We start from the raw sequence: 17,948 nt of genomic DNA, 5'->3' as shown, positions 1-17,948 counted from the left end.
CTTTCCCATACGAGGTGAGGGGCGAAGAATTACTCTAGAGGAAGTAGAAACTCTTATTGATTTTTGGGCTGACGAATTGACCGGGAAAATATCCCAGTGCCTGGAAGAGAGGGAGAGGTCCAATGTCTTGGTTGAGCGGCTCACCGGGTTTTACATTAACTGTGGTCGGATTGAACACCCGATAAAATTAGGCTCGCATGTAGACTATCCTGAAGGCTTGCGTGGAAAAAAATTGGTTTTCAATCCAGAGGGAGAGGCTGATATTTGCCTTATGCAGTGTGTTGCAGCTTATAAATGTTTAGCTAAGGGGATGCACCTAGGTAATATCCGCGCTAGATCTGTGAATGCTAGTTGGTGTCTCAGACACATTAATTGGCCAGCTGATGTCAATTCTGCAGTAACATTCGAGGATATTCACAAGGTAGAGAAAATGAATAAAGTCAGTATATTCATCTATTCACTAGAAAGAGATGAAAATGCTAGACGACAACGACACTACATTACACTAGCTAGGAAGGGAAGAGGTGGGTATACAGACGTCATACCATTGCTGATGTTGGAAGCTCAATACTTAGTATTAATTAAGGATTTTAACCAATATGTACGTAATATGCGAGATCATGGAGATCGCATCCCAAGTCATCAGAGCTTTTGTCATTGTTATTTGATATCACTCCCAGCAGATAGCATGCAGAGTCATGAAAGTACATGCAAAGTACATCAGACTCAAATTCTACCCGCCAGAGAGGAAGATTACTTTCCGTAACTATGGACGGGGATATGGTCCTAGTCACATGTGCTTTTATGACTTTGAGTGCATGTTAGACCGCTCGAACCCTAAGGGAATGATAGAAACACGTCACAACGCAGTGGCGTATGCGTGCATCATCACTGACAGACAGAAGAATATTGTTGAGAAAGATACTTATTTGGGTAAAGATGCGGCCAATCACTTTATAACCACGCTAGAAGCGTCATGGGCAAGAATCAAGAAGGGGCTAGTATCCTATGAACTTCACATGTCTCAGCAACAGCAGGCAATATTTGAGGTAAAAACAGCCTGTGAACTCTGTGATGTACCTTTTAACGGAGAAGATGTAATCAAAGTCCGTCATCACGACCACACAGTAAGATTCCACAATTATCAAGCAGCTTACTGTGATAGATGTAATTTGCAATGTATAAATTCATACAAGTTCCTATACACTTTTTCACACAACGCTTCCTATGATTTAGGAGTAATCCTAAACGAGATGAGAGATAGACCAGGAAGTGAAATAGATATATTAGCTAAAGATGGATTTAAATTTATGAAAGTTGATGTGAACAACTTAAGATTTTTGGATAGTTTAGCCCTTCTCAACGGCTCGCTAGGAAGAATAGCCAAGGATCATATTGATAGTGGGAAACCTACCACATTCACTTTGGCTATGTTAAAAGGTGTAAATAAAGCGGCCATCCCAAAACTACTCAAGGGTAAACAATCATTCTGCTATGATTATTTATCCTCTATGAGTGTGTTAGATGAACCACAACTCCCTTCTCGTGATAAGTTTTACAATACACTAAAAGACGAAGAGTTGTCAGAAACAGATTATAAACAAGCCTTAGAAATTTTTGATTTGGCCAAATGTCGCAACATAGGGGAGTATCTACTCCTTTACCTCAAAGTGGACACAGGATTGCTAGCTGATGTGTTCACAGTCTGGCGAGACACCATGCTTGCTCTCTACAAATTAGACATTTCACACTACATTCCTTTACCCTCATTTGCTTGGGATGCGTTCTTGCTTAAATCGAAAGTTGAACTTGATGTTGTGTCAGACCCATTGTTATATGATTTACTTCGTCGGAATCTCCGAGGTTGGTTCACCAGTGTAACGAGACAGAACACGAATGTGGAGAACCAGCACACAGGCTTAGATCTAGGGGAAGATAGTAGCTACATCATTTACTTAGATTTTAACAGTCTTTACGGGGCGTGTATGACTGAACTGCTCCCTCGTGGGGGGATTCGGAAACTGACACACAATGAGCGTGACGTACTGCTAGAGCAAGGTTTGAAGAATATCCCATGTGACGGGTCCAAGGGATATTGGGTGTTGTGTGATACACTGCAGGTCTGACCTGAGGTAGCTAGGTATACAGATGAACTGCCCCTAGTTCTTTCACATACGTGCATTACTGAGGAACACATTTCACCCTACAGTAAGAATATTCTTACAGAAGAAAGTCGCGGGCTGCCAAACACAAAACTAAATTAATTGCTTCTCACCTTCCTCAGAAAGACTACCTCGTTAGTCTGGACTTGTTACAGTTACTCATGCGCATTGGATTAGAAGTAGCTAAAGTTCATGACATCTACGAATTCGAGCAGGAGAGTTACCTTAAAGACTTCAGTGAAACCAATGTTCGTGAACGTGCCAGTACCAAATGCGCGATAAAAAAAAGGCTTTCAAACTCGTATCAAACTCTATATATGGAAAGAGTCTCACAGATGTATCTAAATATGGGAACAAACACTATTTGGTCACAGATCGTAGTCATTTCCTGAAACATGCTCGAAACCCATTCTTCAAGCGGAGTCTTTTGTTAAGTAAGGATCGTGTGATATGTACTATCAAGCAGAAGTCTCTCCTAGTCAACACTTCTACCTATCTGGGTTATCATATACTTCAAATTGCTAAGAGGCGACTCTATGAGTTCTGGTATGATGTTGTCAAACCCGCGTACGGGGATAAAGCGAGTCTGTTATATACAGACACAGACTCTTTCATCATTAAACACGACTGTCAAGATGTGTTTGAAGAGTTGAATAAGTCTCCTCTCTTCGAATGTATGGATTTTAGTAATTTTAATGACACACATCCATCCTACTCTAAAGCGCGAGAAGGTGAACTAGGATTGCTCAAGTCTGAAATAGGCTCTAAGATTATTAACCAGTTAATTGCTCTCAGACCTAAAACATATTCGTTCACCACACATGATGGGGAGCACACTTGTAAGTGTAAGGGCGTACCATACCATCTACAAGAGAAACTCTCACATGACTCATTTCAACACACTCTTGAAACAAACACTTCAATCAGGTATGTGTCGAGATCTATACGCAACGTGCAAGGAAAGATTTGTACATGTCGCACTACCTGCAGAGGATTGTCAGCATTTGACGATAAACGCTACATTTTAAGCCCCACACAGTCCCTAGCGTATGGTCATCCTGATATTCCCAATAACAATGATGATGAGATGGATGTAGAAGTGAGAGAGGAGGAGGAGATGGAAGAAGTGATTATGGAGGAGGAAGTAGAGCAAGCACAGAGACTCCACCCAATATTCCGTCCCTGGAGCAAACGCGATGCTACAGCTCAGAAACTATTCAACCCTCGCTAGATTTTATGTTGTACAATTGTTAGGTCGTATTAAGATGGATGCTCCATATGACTAGAACTATTTATACTAAATGAATAGGATATTTAATATTATTGTTTGTGAACTGTAAGAACTATGATTAGTTTTAAAATAGGATGTTTAATATTATTGTTTGTGAACTAAAAGAACTATGTTTAGTTTTAAAAATGTTGTTGCTGTACATAAAATATGTGAATAAACACCTGTAAATGACTATGTTTGTATAAATACCACCTCAGTTCCTTAGTTTTTAGCAGTCTTAACGAAGCATTAATCATGGACAGTTCCTATGATATAATCCATGCGGAACATCTAGATATTTTCAGAGAACCATCTCGTGTTATTATTGCTGGTTATTCAAACAGCGGAAAATCCTACTTGTGCAGTAAACTTGTAAGGAAGTATCAACACAAGTTCTCCTCAATAATCATATGCGGAGGAGGTTACTCTGAATTACGATCAGATCCACAAATTAAAGGGAAGCTGATCGAGCATTCAACCATTATTGATCCTGTGGAAGAGCGAGTAGATAATGACTCGCATATCTTAGTAATCTATGATGACCTTTTTACAGAGTCTGCGAATTCAAAAATCGTATCAGACATGTTTACTAGGGGCCGACATTTCACGGTTTCCGTCATATTGATTACTCAAAATATATTTTTTCCTGGTAAATATTCGAGGAATATTAGTTTAAATGCTTCTCATTTCATATTGGTTAAATCGCGAGACGTGTCACAAATTGAAACACTCGGACGACAAATATTTGGGAAAGTGGATTCAAAGAAATTTGTAGAGTTATATAAGCAAGTTATTAGCCAACCCTACGGCTATTTGCTAGTAGATCTTAGCTCGAACACTCCATCTACGATAACATTACGCGGTAATATTGTTCACGAACCGCCCTATGAGATAGTTTACCAATGGTGAGCAAGAAAGATGTACTGGAACGAGTATATAACGACCCCTCATCTAGCGGGGGGCTTGGAGGGGTACAGAAATTGTATAAGGCCGAAAATTAATTAACTCTAGTATAACTCTAGCCGATGTAAAGGACTATCTGAAAAGCTCTGACTCCTATACGTTGCATTATTTACAACCACATAAATTCCCTCGGCGTCGGGTGTTAAGCCCTAAACCACGACTATTTCAAGCTATAGACTTGGCCGAGATGAGTTTATTGGACAAACATAATGACGGAGTGAAATCTTTACTCATATGTGTAGATATTTTCTCCAGGTACGCTCAAGTAGTACCCTTACGCGCCAAGGATGGGAAAAGCACCAGTAAAGCTCTAGCTTTAATTCTAGATTCACCGCATTCTCAGGGAGTGCGCAAAATTAATTCTGATCGAGGTGGAGAATTTTATAACGCCACTATGAAAAAAATGCTGGCAGCAAGGAAAGTACAGTTATATAGTGTATTTTCTCAGGAGACTAAAGCTTCAATCGCTGAGCGGTTCATACGTACTTTAAAAGGTAAACTTTACAAGTTTATGACGGCGCACAACACTTTAAAATACATGCAGGCTCTACCAGATATTGTGAAAACATATAATTTAACCCCACACAGAGGATTGAAGGGGAAGACACCTACGGAGGTGCACGCTCTATCCTCGCCCAGCGAACACGCCAAACAATTTGATTTAATGTATAAAAGCCCGAGCAAATCAAAGAGAGCTGTCATTCCTCGATTGAGTGTTGGTGATACAGTACGCATCACTCTATCTGATCGCATTTCCAAGTTTAAGAAAGGGTTTAAGCAGCAGAACACCGGCGAGATCTTTACAGTTACACGCATTGATCGGAGACAACACATCCCTTTATACTTTCTAAAAGATCTGAATGGGGAAGAAATTGATGGTGGCTTCTATAAACAAGAATTAACACCAACACATTTGCCTCAAACCTTTAATATTGAGAAGGTATTGGGACAACGCAGAGTCTCTGGCAAACTCCAGTATAAAGTTAGGTACGCAGGTTATGATCGATCATTCGATCAATGGATTGATGCTGCTGAGATATTACATTTATAATGAAGAAGGCCTTAGTTTATAAATACAAGGAATTGATCCAACTATTATCAAAACTTCAGTATTCCTCGAGAAAGCAGTTGATTGAAAAATTGAAGAAACCACATATAAATTGTTTATCAGAAATTTTTAATAACTTTTAAAAAAAAAAATTGCCCGTGCCTGACAAGGTCGTTAAAAAGTTGAAAAAATATAAATTGCTTATTCGATCACTAGCCTGTAAGAAACCTTCTGTGTTAACTAAGAAACGGATATTAACCAGCAAACGAGGAGGCAGTATTTTATCCATGATTTTACCAATTGCAGCTAGTTTAATTACACGGTTGTTCAGTAAGTAAGTAAAATGAAAGCCTTTTATCTCGTACCGCGTAAAATAGTGGACAACCGGAAAGCTGCACACAGCCCTGCTTACCCCACTGTGAAAGCTGTTGCTCGACATCTTACTGTCAAACCACCTCCTCATCCTCAGTTGCATACCAACCCTTCCATAAAACATTTAATAGATTTGAAGTTGAAAGTGCGAGATCATGAATATGCAAGATCCTTGCTAAACCATTATGATGCTACTGGTATCGTTCGTTGGGATCTGAATGGAAATGTATTGGCTCCAGTATCTGGCATACATATAATTAATGATATTATACATAAAATGACTGTGCTTAAATCTGTGTTTTTACCGGATAAACTCCCCATTGCTCAACTGTTTTTCACACTAACATCTACATCACGAGATTTATTCCGTAATACTACGGCAAGCAGTCAAGTGTATGAGCCTCCATCTGTTAAGAGAAAGGCAACTGTCAAGATTGATCCTCACGGTAAAAGGAATGCTTCCTGGATCGTATATTAACAGGTGAGTGTATATAAATGAGCATGTAATGTGTAGATGGCTTTACTAGGCAAAAAGCAGTCTAAGGAGGCAGAGCGATGGACACTCACGTGATATACGCCACCAGTGTATCAGATACGCATTTATTCCCCAATAACATCCCCGCATCTTTCCAAAATCGATTGTTTAACCAGCTAGAATTAGATCCCAGGAGGAGTTATGAAATGTGTCTACAAAAATTACTTCTCCCCACTTCACATTACGTTATTAAGCGTGATAATCCCGAGGCATATATACGTGTAGGCGTTACGTATGAGAAAGTGGGTGAGGGGAAATACATGCATTCAAAGCATATATTATCATCTGATGTTTTAACTGGAACTATAAAAGAAATTAATACAGAAATAGAGGCTATATTTTCAAGTAATGCTAAACTGAGTTTTTTAGGAAAGTCATTAAAACAATTTTCAGCTAAATATGGAACGCATTTTATTAAATATGATTCTTCCTCCAATCGAAACAAGTTCACTACTGTGATTAGTGATGAGAATATTAGCTCTGCAACGGGGCATAAAAACATCAGTAGAGTTACATTATCATTTAGAACCGCTTTTGGGAAAGTGTTGGGCGTAGTTCCAGAAATAGAATATGACATATTCGCAAAACGTCAGTATGCCTCGAGTGTAGTTAACACATCTCTATTCCCGCCAATGCCTAGAGGAGGAGTTGATATTCTGTGTGTTTATTGCGATAAAATCTCTTCTACTAGATATGGAAACCAGTCTGTAAATATTTTGGATGTAATCTCCCTAAATGGAAGTGATAACAGCAACAATAAAAAACTATATGTGCGTCTTAACACTAACATGATAGACAGCGTCAGCATCACTATTAGGGATCAAGATGGTAACCCAATACATTTTGATGAACGCGGGTGCACCATAGCAGAATGCATGTACGCCCCGTTGCAGGAAGTATATAACACCAACGCTTTCCCGCCACTCCTCATTCGTCTCAAACAAGCGGAGAAATGCGTGTCCACTTTATTCCCCCCTCTGTTGAGGAATTATACATTCTATTAACCCCTCCTAGAGGTGGTGGGACTGATGATATACGGATTTTGAACAGCAGTAGACGTTATACGCGTGGAGGAGGAATATTTTCCTTTTTAAGCGGGATAGCGCGTCGAGCAGCGCCCTTTATCATGCGGACTCTGGCCCCGGCTGCGCTTAGCTTGGGGCAGAACGTACTAGACGACATTAATAATGACAAACAAACTTTCAAACAATCTCTTAAGAAACGCGGAATTGAAACATTGAAAGGAGTGGGGAAGCAAATGATAGGCGGAAGAGTGCAGAAAAAGAATAAACAAACAAAAAAATTAGTAAACATCAAACGTTTTACTAAAGCGAAATATAATGATGTGTTGTCATAACTTCTTCTCACTCGGTTGGTGTTGTCTAAAGCGCGAACATGGCCGGATATAACGCTCTGGGCCTCCAGGTGCCATTAGAACACTATACAGCTGCTGTTAGTGAAGCCTTTCCTAAAGTATTTTCCCCTCGATTGGTAGAATCAACAATTGCCAGCAGACAAACGGTGGATGTATTACCTGTGAATTCTGGGGTCAATAATAAGTTTACAGACACTTATCTGGAATTCATCATCAAGGGAGTGAATGGTCAACTGGTGGATTTATCATCTATAGCTTTGGAGTTGTCTATTGATCTAACTGAAGAAGATGGAATAACGCCTTTAGGAGACGCTAAAAACGTTTCGTTGGTGAATGGATTATCGCAAACTATTCAAATCCGCTATTGTGTATTTAAACGAAACAGTAGTTGAAACCAGCTCATTATTCTTATTCTGGTCATACGTAAAGTTATTATCTACGATTTCTGGGTGTAAGGCTAACCGCTATGATAAACTGTCACAGTTTTTTAACCGCGTCGATCCTGGTAAAATTGAAGCTGGTTATTTCACTAACGCCTCGGTTGGTGAGAAGCAACGGATGACTGATATGAAAACGAGTGGTGTGAATACTTGTTTTAAACTAATGCTGGATGTCACATCCGTTAGTGAATACGTTTTGGATAATGTGGACATCAGGGTGCGGCTCGAACTTCAACCTGATAAGTGGCTTATACTCAGCGATAATGAACACGCGAATTTTAAATACAATATCAAGTCTACACGTCTATGGGTGGATCGTGTATTGCCATACCCTGAAGGATTAGTAGCCGTTAATAAAGCCATGGTGCAGAACAACTCTCCTATTACGTATACTTTTAATAAAACTTTATACAAAACGTATATATTGGGCACTGGTCAGCGCTCGATAACAATGGACCAGCCGTGGTGGACTGTTATACCAGAACATTTATATATGATCATCCTTGATATGGAGGCGGTGTCTGGTGCATATAATCGCAACCCGCGTTATTTGGAAAACTGCGAGCTTAGTAAAGTATTAATATCGCAGAATAGCACTAATATTGTCAATATTGGGGGCGACTTCCCTCATAACTGCGCCAAGTTGTATTACACAGCATTACAAGCCTTAGGCTTCGATAAAGACAATATATTATCTTATGACACATATGTGAATGGTGGAACCATACTGGCCTTTAATTTACAACCTGAGGATATCGATGACACCATCCCGATTGAAAAAAGTGGTAATCTGCGGATTGCTTTGGAATTTAAACGCGGAGTGGCTAGAAATAAAGTCATTCTAGTTTACGGGTCTACAACAGGTGTGATCAGCATTAACGCGGATCATTGCGTTATTTGCGATACGCGAGGATAAAATACTAATATGAATTGTTTGGAAATAAATGAGGCTATCAGAAGTAATTTAGGTGATAAGGTAGACTATCTAGGATGTTTCCTAGCTGATGACGTAAGGAAAATATGGATAAAAATACATAAAAAAAGACCTGTGGTGTTCATAATCAACACTCTGGAGTCTGGTTCTCGTAATAAAATGGGGCATTGGATAACATTCTATGTAAATAAGGATGAAGATAGAAGCGAGATAGTTATACTAGACAGCTATGCCAATCCTGCAATAGGATCTTATTCAAGATATTTCCAAGAGTTTGTCTTACTTCCAAGACTATACCCTATATATTATGAAGAAAAGGATTCAATCCTTGAATAGTTACTTCTGTTGGAATTACGCCATTTATTTTGCATATCATTTTTGCAGACTAGGCTTAGAGACCGCCCTGCTTCACTTTGATGAAGCATTTAAATATGGTCAATTTCGCAAGAATGATGAAAAAGTGTTGAAATTCAATTATGCTCAGATCAAAATGCCTGTGTGTAAGCAAACATTCTGCTTAAACGGTAGTGATGCTGAGTGTGAAACGTTGTGTGCCGAAGTTGGCTAGGATGATAGTGCGGTGAGTAATACTTTATGTTAGGATTGAATGATGAACATAATAATGTCTGTATTTATGTTTACAACATTGGCAACAACAACAAAACTTATAACCTTTTCCCCTTTCTACAGATTGACTGATTGACTAGCGTGCCGGGAAGGTTCGTTGGAGTGGATGAATGACTCCCAATCGATCTGTCTACTACCTAAACCCATTCTACAGATTTGCTGGTTGACTAGCGTGGTGGGAAGGTTCGATGGACTGAATGAAAGCCTTTCCCCATCTGTCTGCTAGCTAAACCACCAAGAAGAAGTCTTATTATTATTATTATTATTATCGTTGTAAATCGCTTAAGTGTTTAATAAAGAAATAAATTTATATATAATGTGTTTTCTTTTCCCTCGTTTATTGCTCTCACCATGTTGATCACGTTACGATATAGCTTACACATATTAACAGAAATAATACTAAAAGGGTTTGCACAGAACAATGGTTGATAGTATGGGGAGCGGGGGGGGGGGGGGATGAGGGGTGGGAGTGATTGATGGTTGGCAGGTGAGGGTCTGCCTGTGAGGGCCCCCTGCTGGCGGAGTATGATCCTCGCTCCCCTCCTTACCGGAATCGCAGTGTATGGGAAGTCGCGGTGGGATGAACATCTCCACTCAACTCTGAAGACATCGAAAAGCCTTTAAGGCAATGGGCCACTTCCGCAAGAGGGTGCTGCTCTCTCTCTCTTACCCCTCAACACTTACGGCCTCCTGTAGGGGGGAAACTAATGGACGTAAAGGCTTTCCTCTCAGGTATGGGGGTTCTCCTCTCCCTCCCCCCTCCCCCTCCCACACCCCAAACAACATATCCACTATGTTGGATCCCCTCAACCTCTACTTACCTTACTATCATCAAACTATTATCGTCACACAGGATTAAGTCTATGACAAACACACATACATATTTAACGCTTTTCCTTGTATTTCTTACTATAGCACATAGCCCACATACTCTCCTACACCCCCAACAACATGTCCTCCCCTCTTTCATACCCAAACACACGGAAAAAGCACCCCAAACCCCTGAGGACTAGAGCGACGCGCTGCGACTAGAGCGACGCGCTGCGACTAGAGCGACGCGATACACCTGCTCACCGCCCACTCAAGACCACGTCCGACATGCGCCAAACTTCCGGGAAAATCCCCCCAAAACCCTTGAGGACTAGAGCGACGCTCACCACCTGCCACCCAACAACATGACCTCCCCTCTTTCCTGACCACATACCCAAACACAGGACGCTCACACGCGTCCGACACGCGCTAAACTTCCGGGAAAATTCCCCCCAAAACCCTGTGCGACTAGACACCTGCGCACCACCTGCCCAGCTGACTCTAATAGAGCCACCTGGGCAGGTGGTGCGCGCGGTTCTAGTCGCACTTTACACTACTTCAGAGTGGTGGACAAATGGAATGCATTAGGAAGTGATGTGGTGGAGGCTGACTCCATACACAGTTTCAAGTGTAGATATGATAGAGCCCGATAGGCTCAGGAATCTGTACACCTGTTGATTGACGTTTGAGAGGCGGGACCAAAGAGCCAGAGCTCAACCCCCACAAACACAACTAGGTGAGGACAACTAGGTGAGTACACACACACACACACACACACACACACACACACACACACACACACACACACACACACACACACAAAGACTTGCGCAAGGATAAGAATCAATTGGAAACAAATTGCATAGCCATGGAAGAAGAAAACAAACTCTTAAAAATAGCTATGGAAGAAGTTAAAGTAAATTTAAACATAAATGACTACAATAGGTTAGGTAAGGAAATTCAACAGGAGAAACAGCTTTTGTCAGCACAGATGGAGGAAGTTACACAGGGAATAGAACAGTGCAAGAAAGATATGCAACTCACCTATGCACAAGTGGCCAAGGAGAAGGAAAAAATTGAAGAAGCAGTAAAAGAAGTCAAACACTGCAGCAAACAAGATAAAACAAACATTAGGCTAGAAGTGAGAAAAGAATTGGCATCTAACCCGAAGTTGGTGCAAAACTCAGTTGATCGGAGTAAGTCCCTGATCATTTTTAGCTGCAAAGAAAACGAGATAACATCTAGGTCAGAAAGAGCTGTAGAAGAAGCAAAAGTAGTAGATAAAATTGTTGGCCTCGTGGAAGGTCTTACAACCATAGAGAATGTGTGCGACTACAGGAGAATAGGCAGATATGTAAAAGGGAAAGATCGACCTTTGAGGATCACCCTAAATGGTGCCAAACAGATGGAAGAAGTACTAAGGAACGCTAGAAAATTACAAAGTGATGAGGATGGGAAGGTGTGGTCGTTAAGACGAGATCTTTCAAAAGAAGATAGAGAGAAGCTGAAACTGAACCTCGCTGAGGCAAAACGTTTAAATGAGAGCAGGAATGAAGAAGAAATCCATTCTTTTTTCTACAAAGTGTTAGGGGTAGGCAGACCAGTAAAGTGGTACATAAAGGCAAACCAACAAAATCATTAGAGAGAGGGGGAGTGAAAAATAAGAATAGGGGGAACAAGTTCCTGAAGATTGCATACACCAACATAGATGGAGTGAGATCGAAGATACTGGAAATAAGTAATGTAATACAGCTGCAGACACCAGACATTGTTGCACTCACGGAGACAAAACTTGAAGATGTTATTTTAAATGAGGTCATATTCCCAAGGTGCTACTCAATTTGGAGACGGGACAGAAAAATTAGGAAAGGCGGTGGCATTGCTGTGCTGGTGAAAGAACACCTAAAGGTGAACGAAATAATGACTGCCAATCCACAAGAAGTTGACATAATAGCATTACAGATCTCCCCTGAGGATGATAAACTAATGATCATGAATGCATAAAGTTCACCGCCAAGCAGCACATGGTCAAAGGAGGAGCTAGATAGTAAACGAGAAGGTCTTATAACAGTAATGAGAGAGATCATAGCGAGAGCGGATAATGATAGATCACGACTGTTGATAGTCGGCGACTTCAACTTGAAATCCATAGACTGGGAAGCATATGAAGCTAAAACAGAAGATTTTTGGACCTGTAGATTTGTAGATCTCATCCTGGAAACATTTTTGCATCAACATGTTAAACAAGTTACGAGGATGAGGGAAGGGGACGTTCCCTCCATGCTAGATTTAATATTTACCAGGAAGGAGGAAGAAATATATGACATTCAGTATCTTCCTCCCTTGGGTAAAAGTGACCATGTCTTTTTGGGAATAAAGTATGCAATGCATTATAATCTGGAAGAAAATAAGAAGGTTGATGCAATTGAGAAAACTGACTTTAGGAGAGGATATTATGGCACCCTTAGAAAAATTTTTAGTGAGTATAATTGGACAGACGTGTTGCTAGGCAAGGAAGTGAATGGGATGTATGTCACGTTTTGTGAAATATATGATAAAGGCACAAACAAATTTATTCCAATACAGAGATGCAGAACTAGGAAACAGGATTGGTTCAACAGAAATTGCGAGAGGGCCAGAGACCAAAAGACACAAAAAATGGAATAAATACAGGAAGAGGCCAAACCCCCAAACATACCAGCGATACAAAGATGCGAGAAACAACTACACGGCAGTGAGGAGAGAGGCAGAAAGAAATTTTGAAAAAGGGATTGCAGACAAATGTAAAACAAACCAGGTCTATTCTATAAATTCATAAACAACAAATTACAGGTAAAGGATAATATTCAGAGGTTGAAAATGGGAAATAGATTCACGGAAAATGAAAAGGAAATATGTGAAACACTAAACGAAAAGTTCCAAAGTGTGTTTGTACAAAATGAAATCGTCAGGGAACCAGACACAATAAGAATTCCAGAGAACAACATAGAGCACATAGAGGTGTCTAGAGAGAAAGTGGAAAAAATGCTCAAGGAGCTAAATATGAACAAAGCAGTTGGTCCAGATGGAGTTTCACCATGGGTTCTGAGAGAATGTGCACCTGAGCTCAGCATTCCACTTCAACTGATTTTTCAGGCATCCCTGTTTACAGGAGTTGTAGTTGATGTGTGAAAAAAGGCTAACATAGTTCCAATCTACAAAAGTAGAAGCAGGTAAGACCCCTTTAATTATAGACCTGTATCATTGACAAGTGTAATAGTCAAAATATTGGAAAAAATAATTAAACTAAATGGGTAGAACACCTGGAGAGAAATGATATAAAATCAGACAGACAGTATGGTTTTCGATCTGGAAGATCCTGTGTATCGAATTTACTCAGTTTCTATGATCGAGCAACAGAGATATTACAGGAAATAGGTGGTTGGGTTGACTGTATCTATCTGGACCTAAAAAAAGGCTTTTGACAGAGTTCCACATAAGAGGTTTTTCTGGAAACTGGAAAATATTGGAGGGGTGACAGGTAAGCTTCTAACATGGATGAAAAGTTTTCTGACTGATAGAAAAATGAGGGCAGTGATCAGAGGCAATGTATTGGACTGGAGAAGTGTCACAAAGGGAGTACCACAGGGTTCAGTTCTTGCACCAGTGATGTTTATTGCCTACATAAATGATCTACCAGTTGGTATACAGAATTATATGAACATGTTTGCTGATGATGCTAAGATAATAGGAAGGATAAGAAACTTAGATGATTGTCATGCCCTTCAAGAAGACCTGGACAAAATAAGTATATGGAGCACCACTTGGCAAATGGAAATTAATGGTAATAAATGCCATGTTATGGAATGTGGAATAGGAAAACATAGACCCCACACAACCTATATATTATGTGAGAAATCTTTAAAGAATTCTGATAGAGAGATCTAGGGGTGGTTATAAATAGAAAACTATCACCTGAGGACCACATAAAGAATATTGTGCGAGGAACCTATGCCACGCTTTCTAACTTCAGAATTGCTTTTAAATACATGGATGGCGATATACTAAAGAAATTGTTCACGACTTTTGTTAGGCCAAAGCTAGAATATGCAGCGGTTGTGTGTTGCCCATATCTTAAGAAGCACATCAACAAACTGGAAAAGGTGCAAAGACACGCGGAACTGAAGGGCAAGAGCTACGAGGAGAGGTTAGAGGCATTAAATGTGCCAAAACTAGAAGACAGAAGAAAAAGAGGTGATATGATCACTACATACAAAATAGTAAATGGAATTGATAAAATCAATGGGGAAGATTTCCTGAGACCTGAAAGTATAAGAACAAGAGGTCATAGATTTAAACTAGCTAAACACAGATGCTGAAGAAATATAGGAAAATTCACTTTCGCAAACAGAGTGGTAGACAGTTGGAACAAATTAGGTGAGAAAGTGGTGGAGGCAAAGACCGTCAGAAGTTTCAAAGCAATATATGACAAAGAGTGCTGGGAAGACGGGACACCACGAGCGTAGCTCTCATCCTGTAACTACACTTAGGTAATTACACACACACACACACACACACACACACACACACACACACACACACACACACACACACATTCCTTCCATAATACATTTACTCAACAGACTCACATTATGTGACTCTCATCATCCACACACAGGTTCTCACCAATGAGTAAATCACAGGGAAGGGGCTGAGTAACGGTTTAAAACTGCTATGTTTACTCACCGTGAAGAGGATGAGTAACACATAACACTCACTCTCCAACTGAATAACAACCGAAATTCAATATCGAATCGCTCAATGCGGTTTACATTTCCCCATCCATTCACCACAACCATGGCCCGCCAACTTACCACAACCATGGCCCGCCAACTCACCACAACCATGGCCCGCCAACTCACCACAACCATTGCCCACCAACTCACCATAACCATGGCCCGCCAACTCACCACAACCATGGCCCGCCAACTCACCACAACCATGGCCCGCCAACTCACCACAACCATTTCCCGCCAATTCACCACTACCATGGCCTGCCAACTCACCACTACCATGGCCCGCCAACTCACCACAACCATGGCCCGCCAACTCACCACAACCATGGCCCGCCAACTCACCACAACCATGGCCCGCCAACTCACCACAACCATGGCCCGCCAACTTACCACAACCATGGCCCGCCAACTCATCACAACCATGACCCACCAACTCACCACAACCATGGCCCGCCAACTCACCACAACCATGACCCACCAACTCACCACAACCATGGCCCGCCAGCTTACCACAACCATGGCCCACCAACTCACCACAACCATGGCCCGCCAACTCACCACAACCATGGCCCACCAACTCACCACTACCATGGCCCGCCAACTCACCACAACCATGGCCAGCCAACTCACCACAACCATGGCCCGCCAACTCACCACAACCATGGCCCGCCAACTCACCACTACCATGGCCTGCTAACTCACCACTACCATGGCCCGCCAACTCACCACAACCATGGCCCACCAACTCACCACAACCATGGCCCGCCAACTCACCACAACCATGGCCCGCCAACTCACCACTACCATGGCCCGCCAACTCACCACTAGCATGGCCCGCCAACTCACCACAACCATGGCCCGCCAACTCACCACAACCATGGCCCGCCAACTCACCACAACCATGGCCCACCAACTCACCACAACCATGGCCCGCTAACTCACCACAACCATGGCCCACCAACTCACCACAACCATGGCCAGCCAACTCACCACAACCATGGCCCGCCAACTCACCACAACCATGGCCCGCCAACTCACCACAACCATGGCCCGCCAACTCACCACAACCATGGCCAGCCAACTCACCACAACCATGGTCCGCCAACTCACCACAACCATGGCCCACCAACTCACCACAACCATGGCCCGCCAACTCACCACAACCATGGCCAGCCAACTCACCACAACCATGGCCAGCCAACTCACCACTACCATGGCCCGCCAACTCACCACAACCATGGCCCGCCAACTCACCACAACCATGGCCAGCCAACTCACCACAACCATGGCCGCCAACTCACCAACATGCCAACTCACCACAACCATGGCCCGCCAACTCACCACAACCATGCCCGCCAACTCACCACAACCATGGCCCGCCAACTCACCACAACCATGGCCCGCCAACTCACCACAACCATGGCCCGCCAACTCACCACAACCATGGCCGCCAACTCACCACAACCATGGCCCGCCAACTCACCACAACCATGACCCACCAACTCACCACAACCATGGCCCGCCAACTCACCACAACCATGCCCGCCAACTCACCACAACCATGGCCCGCCAACTCACCACAACCATGGCCCGCCAACTCACCACAACCATGGCCCGCCAACTCACCACAACCATGGCCCACCAACTCACCACAACCATGGCCCGCCAACTCACCACAACCATGGCCCGCCACCTCACCACAACCATGGCCCGCCAACTCACCACAACCATGGCCCGCCAACTCACCACTACCATGGCCCGCCAACTCACCACAACCATGCCCGCCAACTCACCACAACCATGGCCCGCCAACTCACCACAACCATGGCCGCCAACTCACCACAACCATGGCCGCCAACTCACCACAACCATGGCCGCCAACTCACCACAACTCACCGGTCTTCCGTTGATCTCCCACATAATGTGAGCTCTGGGCTTGGCGCCTCTAGCCGTACAGTTAATCTGGATAGTTTCACCCGCACGGTAGGTGGGCGGGTCCGGGTCGGCCCAGGAGTGTACCTCCACGGTCCTCGGCGGCACTGGGGATGGATAGGTGGGGGGGGGATAGGTGGTTAGGAGCCTTTCTGCATGAATGGATTAAGATTTAAGGGGACACCCATATGGCTCGGTAAGATAATTTATGGCTAGGTGGCTATACAGCAAGGTTTTTAAAGTGTCATTCCTGATGGTTGAGGTAAGAGTTCAGTGGCAATCTTGGTGATTAGGTGGGCACTAACGAGGCCCTTTTGGTATTTGATTAATTTGCGAAATGAATTTGTTAAAATATCTTAATAAACGGAGAGGCTACGCTCAATAGTTATCATGAAATGCTGGTTGTCTAGATCACTGAGCTATAACCATGGGAGATTCCACAACAGGGGATGAATAATAATGCTAGTTTATTCATTTAGGTGTAACTAGATGTTCACGCCCCCCCCCCCAAACAAAAATCATACATAAAAGTTTCAAGGTATCGGTAATGAATGGGAAGTCAATCCCGGAATGGAATATCTCTGTTACACAGAGATTTTGACCATGTCGTAGCTCAGTCGATTAAGGCAGCTTCTGGGATGATCTCGGACGTAGGTTCGAATCCTCGTAACGGCCCTTGTGGATTTCTTCACTGTGAAATATCTC

At 42.6% G+C, this 17,948-nt stretch overlaps 1 protein-coding gene across 1 annotated transcript in view; it reads right to left on the bottom strand.

The window, feature by feature from the left end:
* LOC123753186 (uncharacterized) overlaps positions 1-17,948 on the bottom strand; it is a 47,298-nt gene that overhangs the window by 22,504 nt on the left and 6,846 nt on the right. Inside the window, exon 4 of the mRNA XM_069319417.1 lies at positions 17,208-17,350. Coding sequence (XP_069175518.1) covers positions 17,208-17,350 — 143 coding nt within the window. The remainder of the gene's footprint in view (positions 1-17,207; positions 17,351-17,948) is intronic.

The sequence above is a fragment of the Procambarus clarkii genome, chromosome 8 (assembly GCF_040958095.1).
Source record: "Procambarus clarkii isolate CNS0578487 chromosome 8, FALCON_Pclarkii_2.0, whole genome shotgun sequence".
Taxonomy (NCBI): Eukaryota; Metazoa; Arthropoda; class Malacostraca; order Decapoda; family Cambaridae; genus Procambarus; species Procambarus clarkii.
This window is presented reverse-complemented; position numbering and strand designations above follow the sequence as displayed.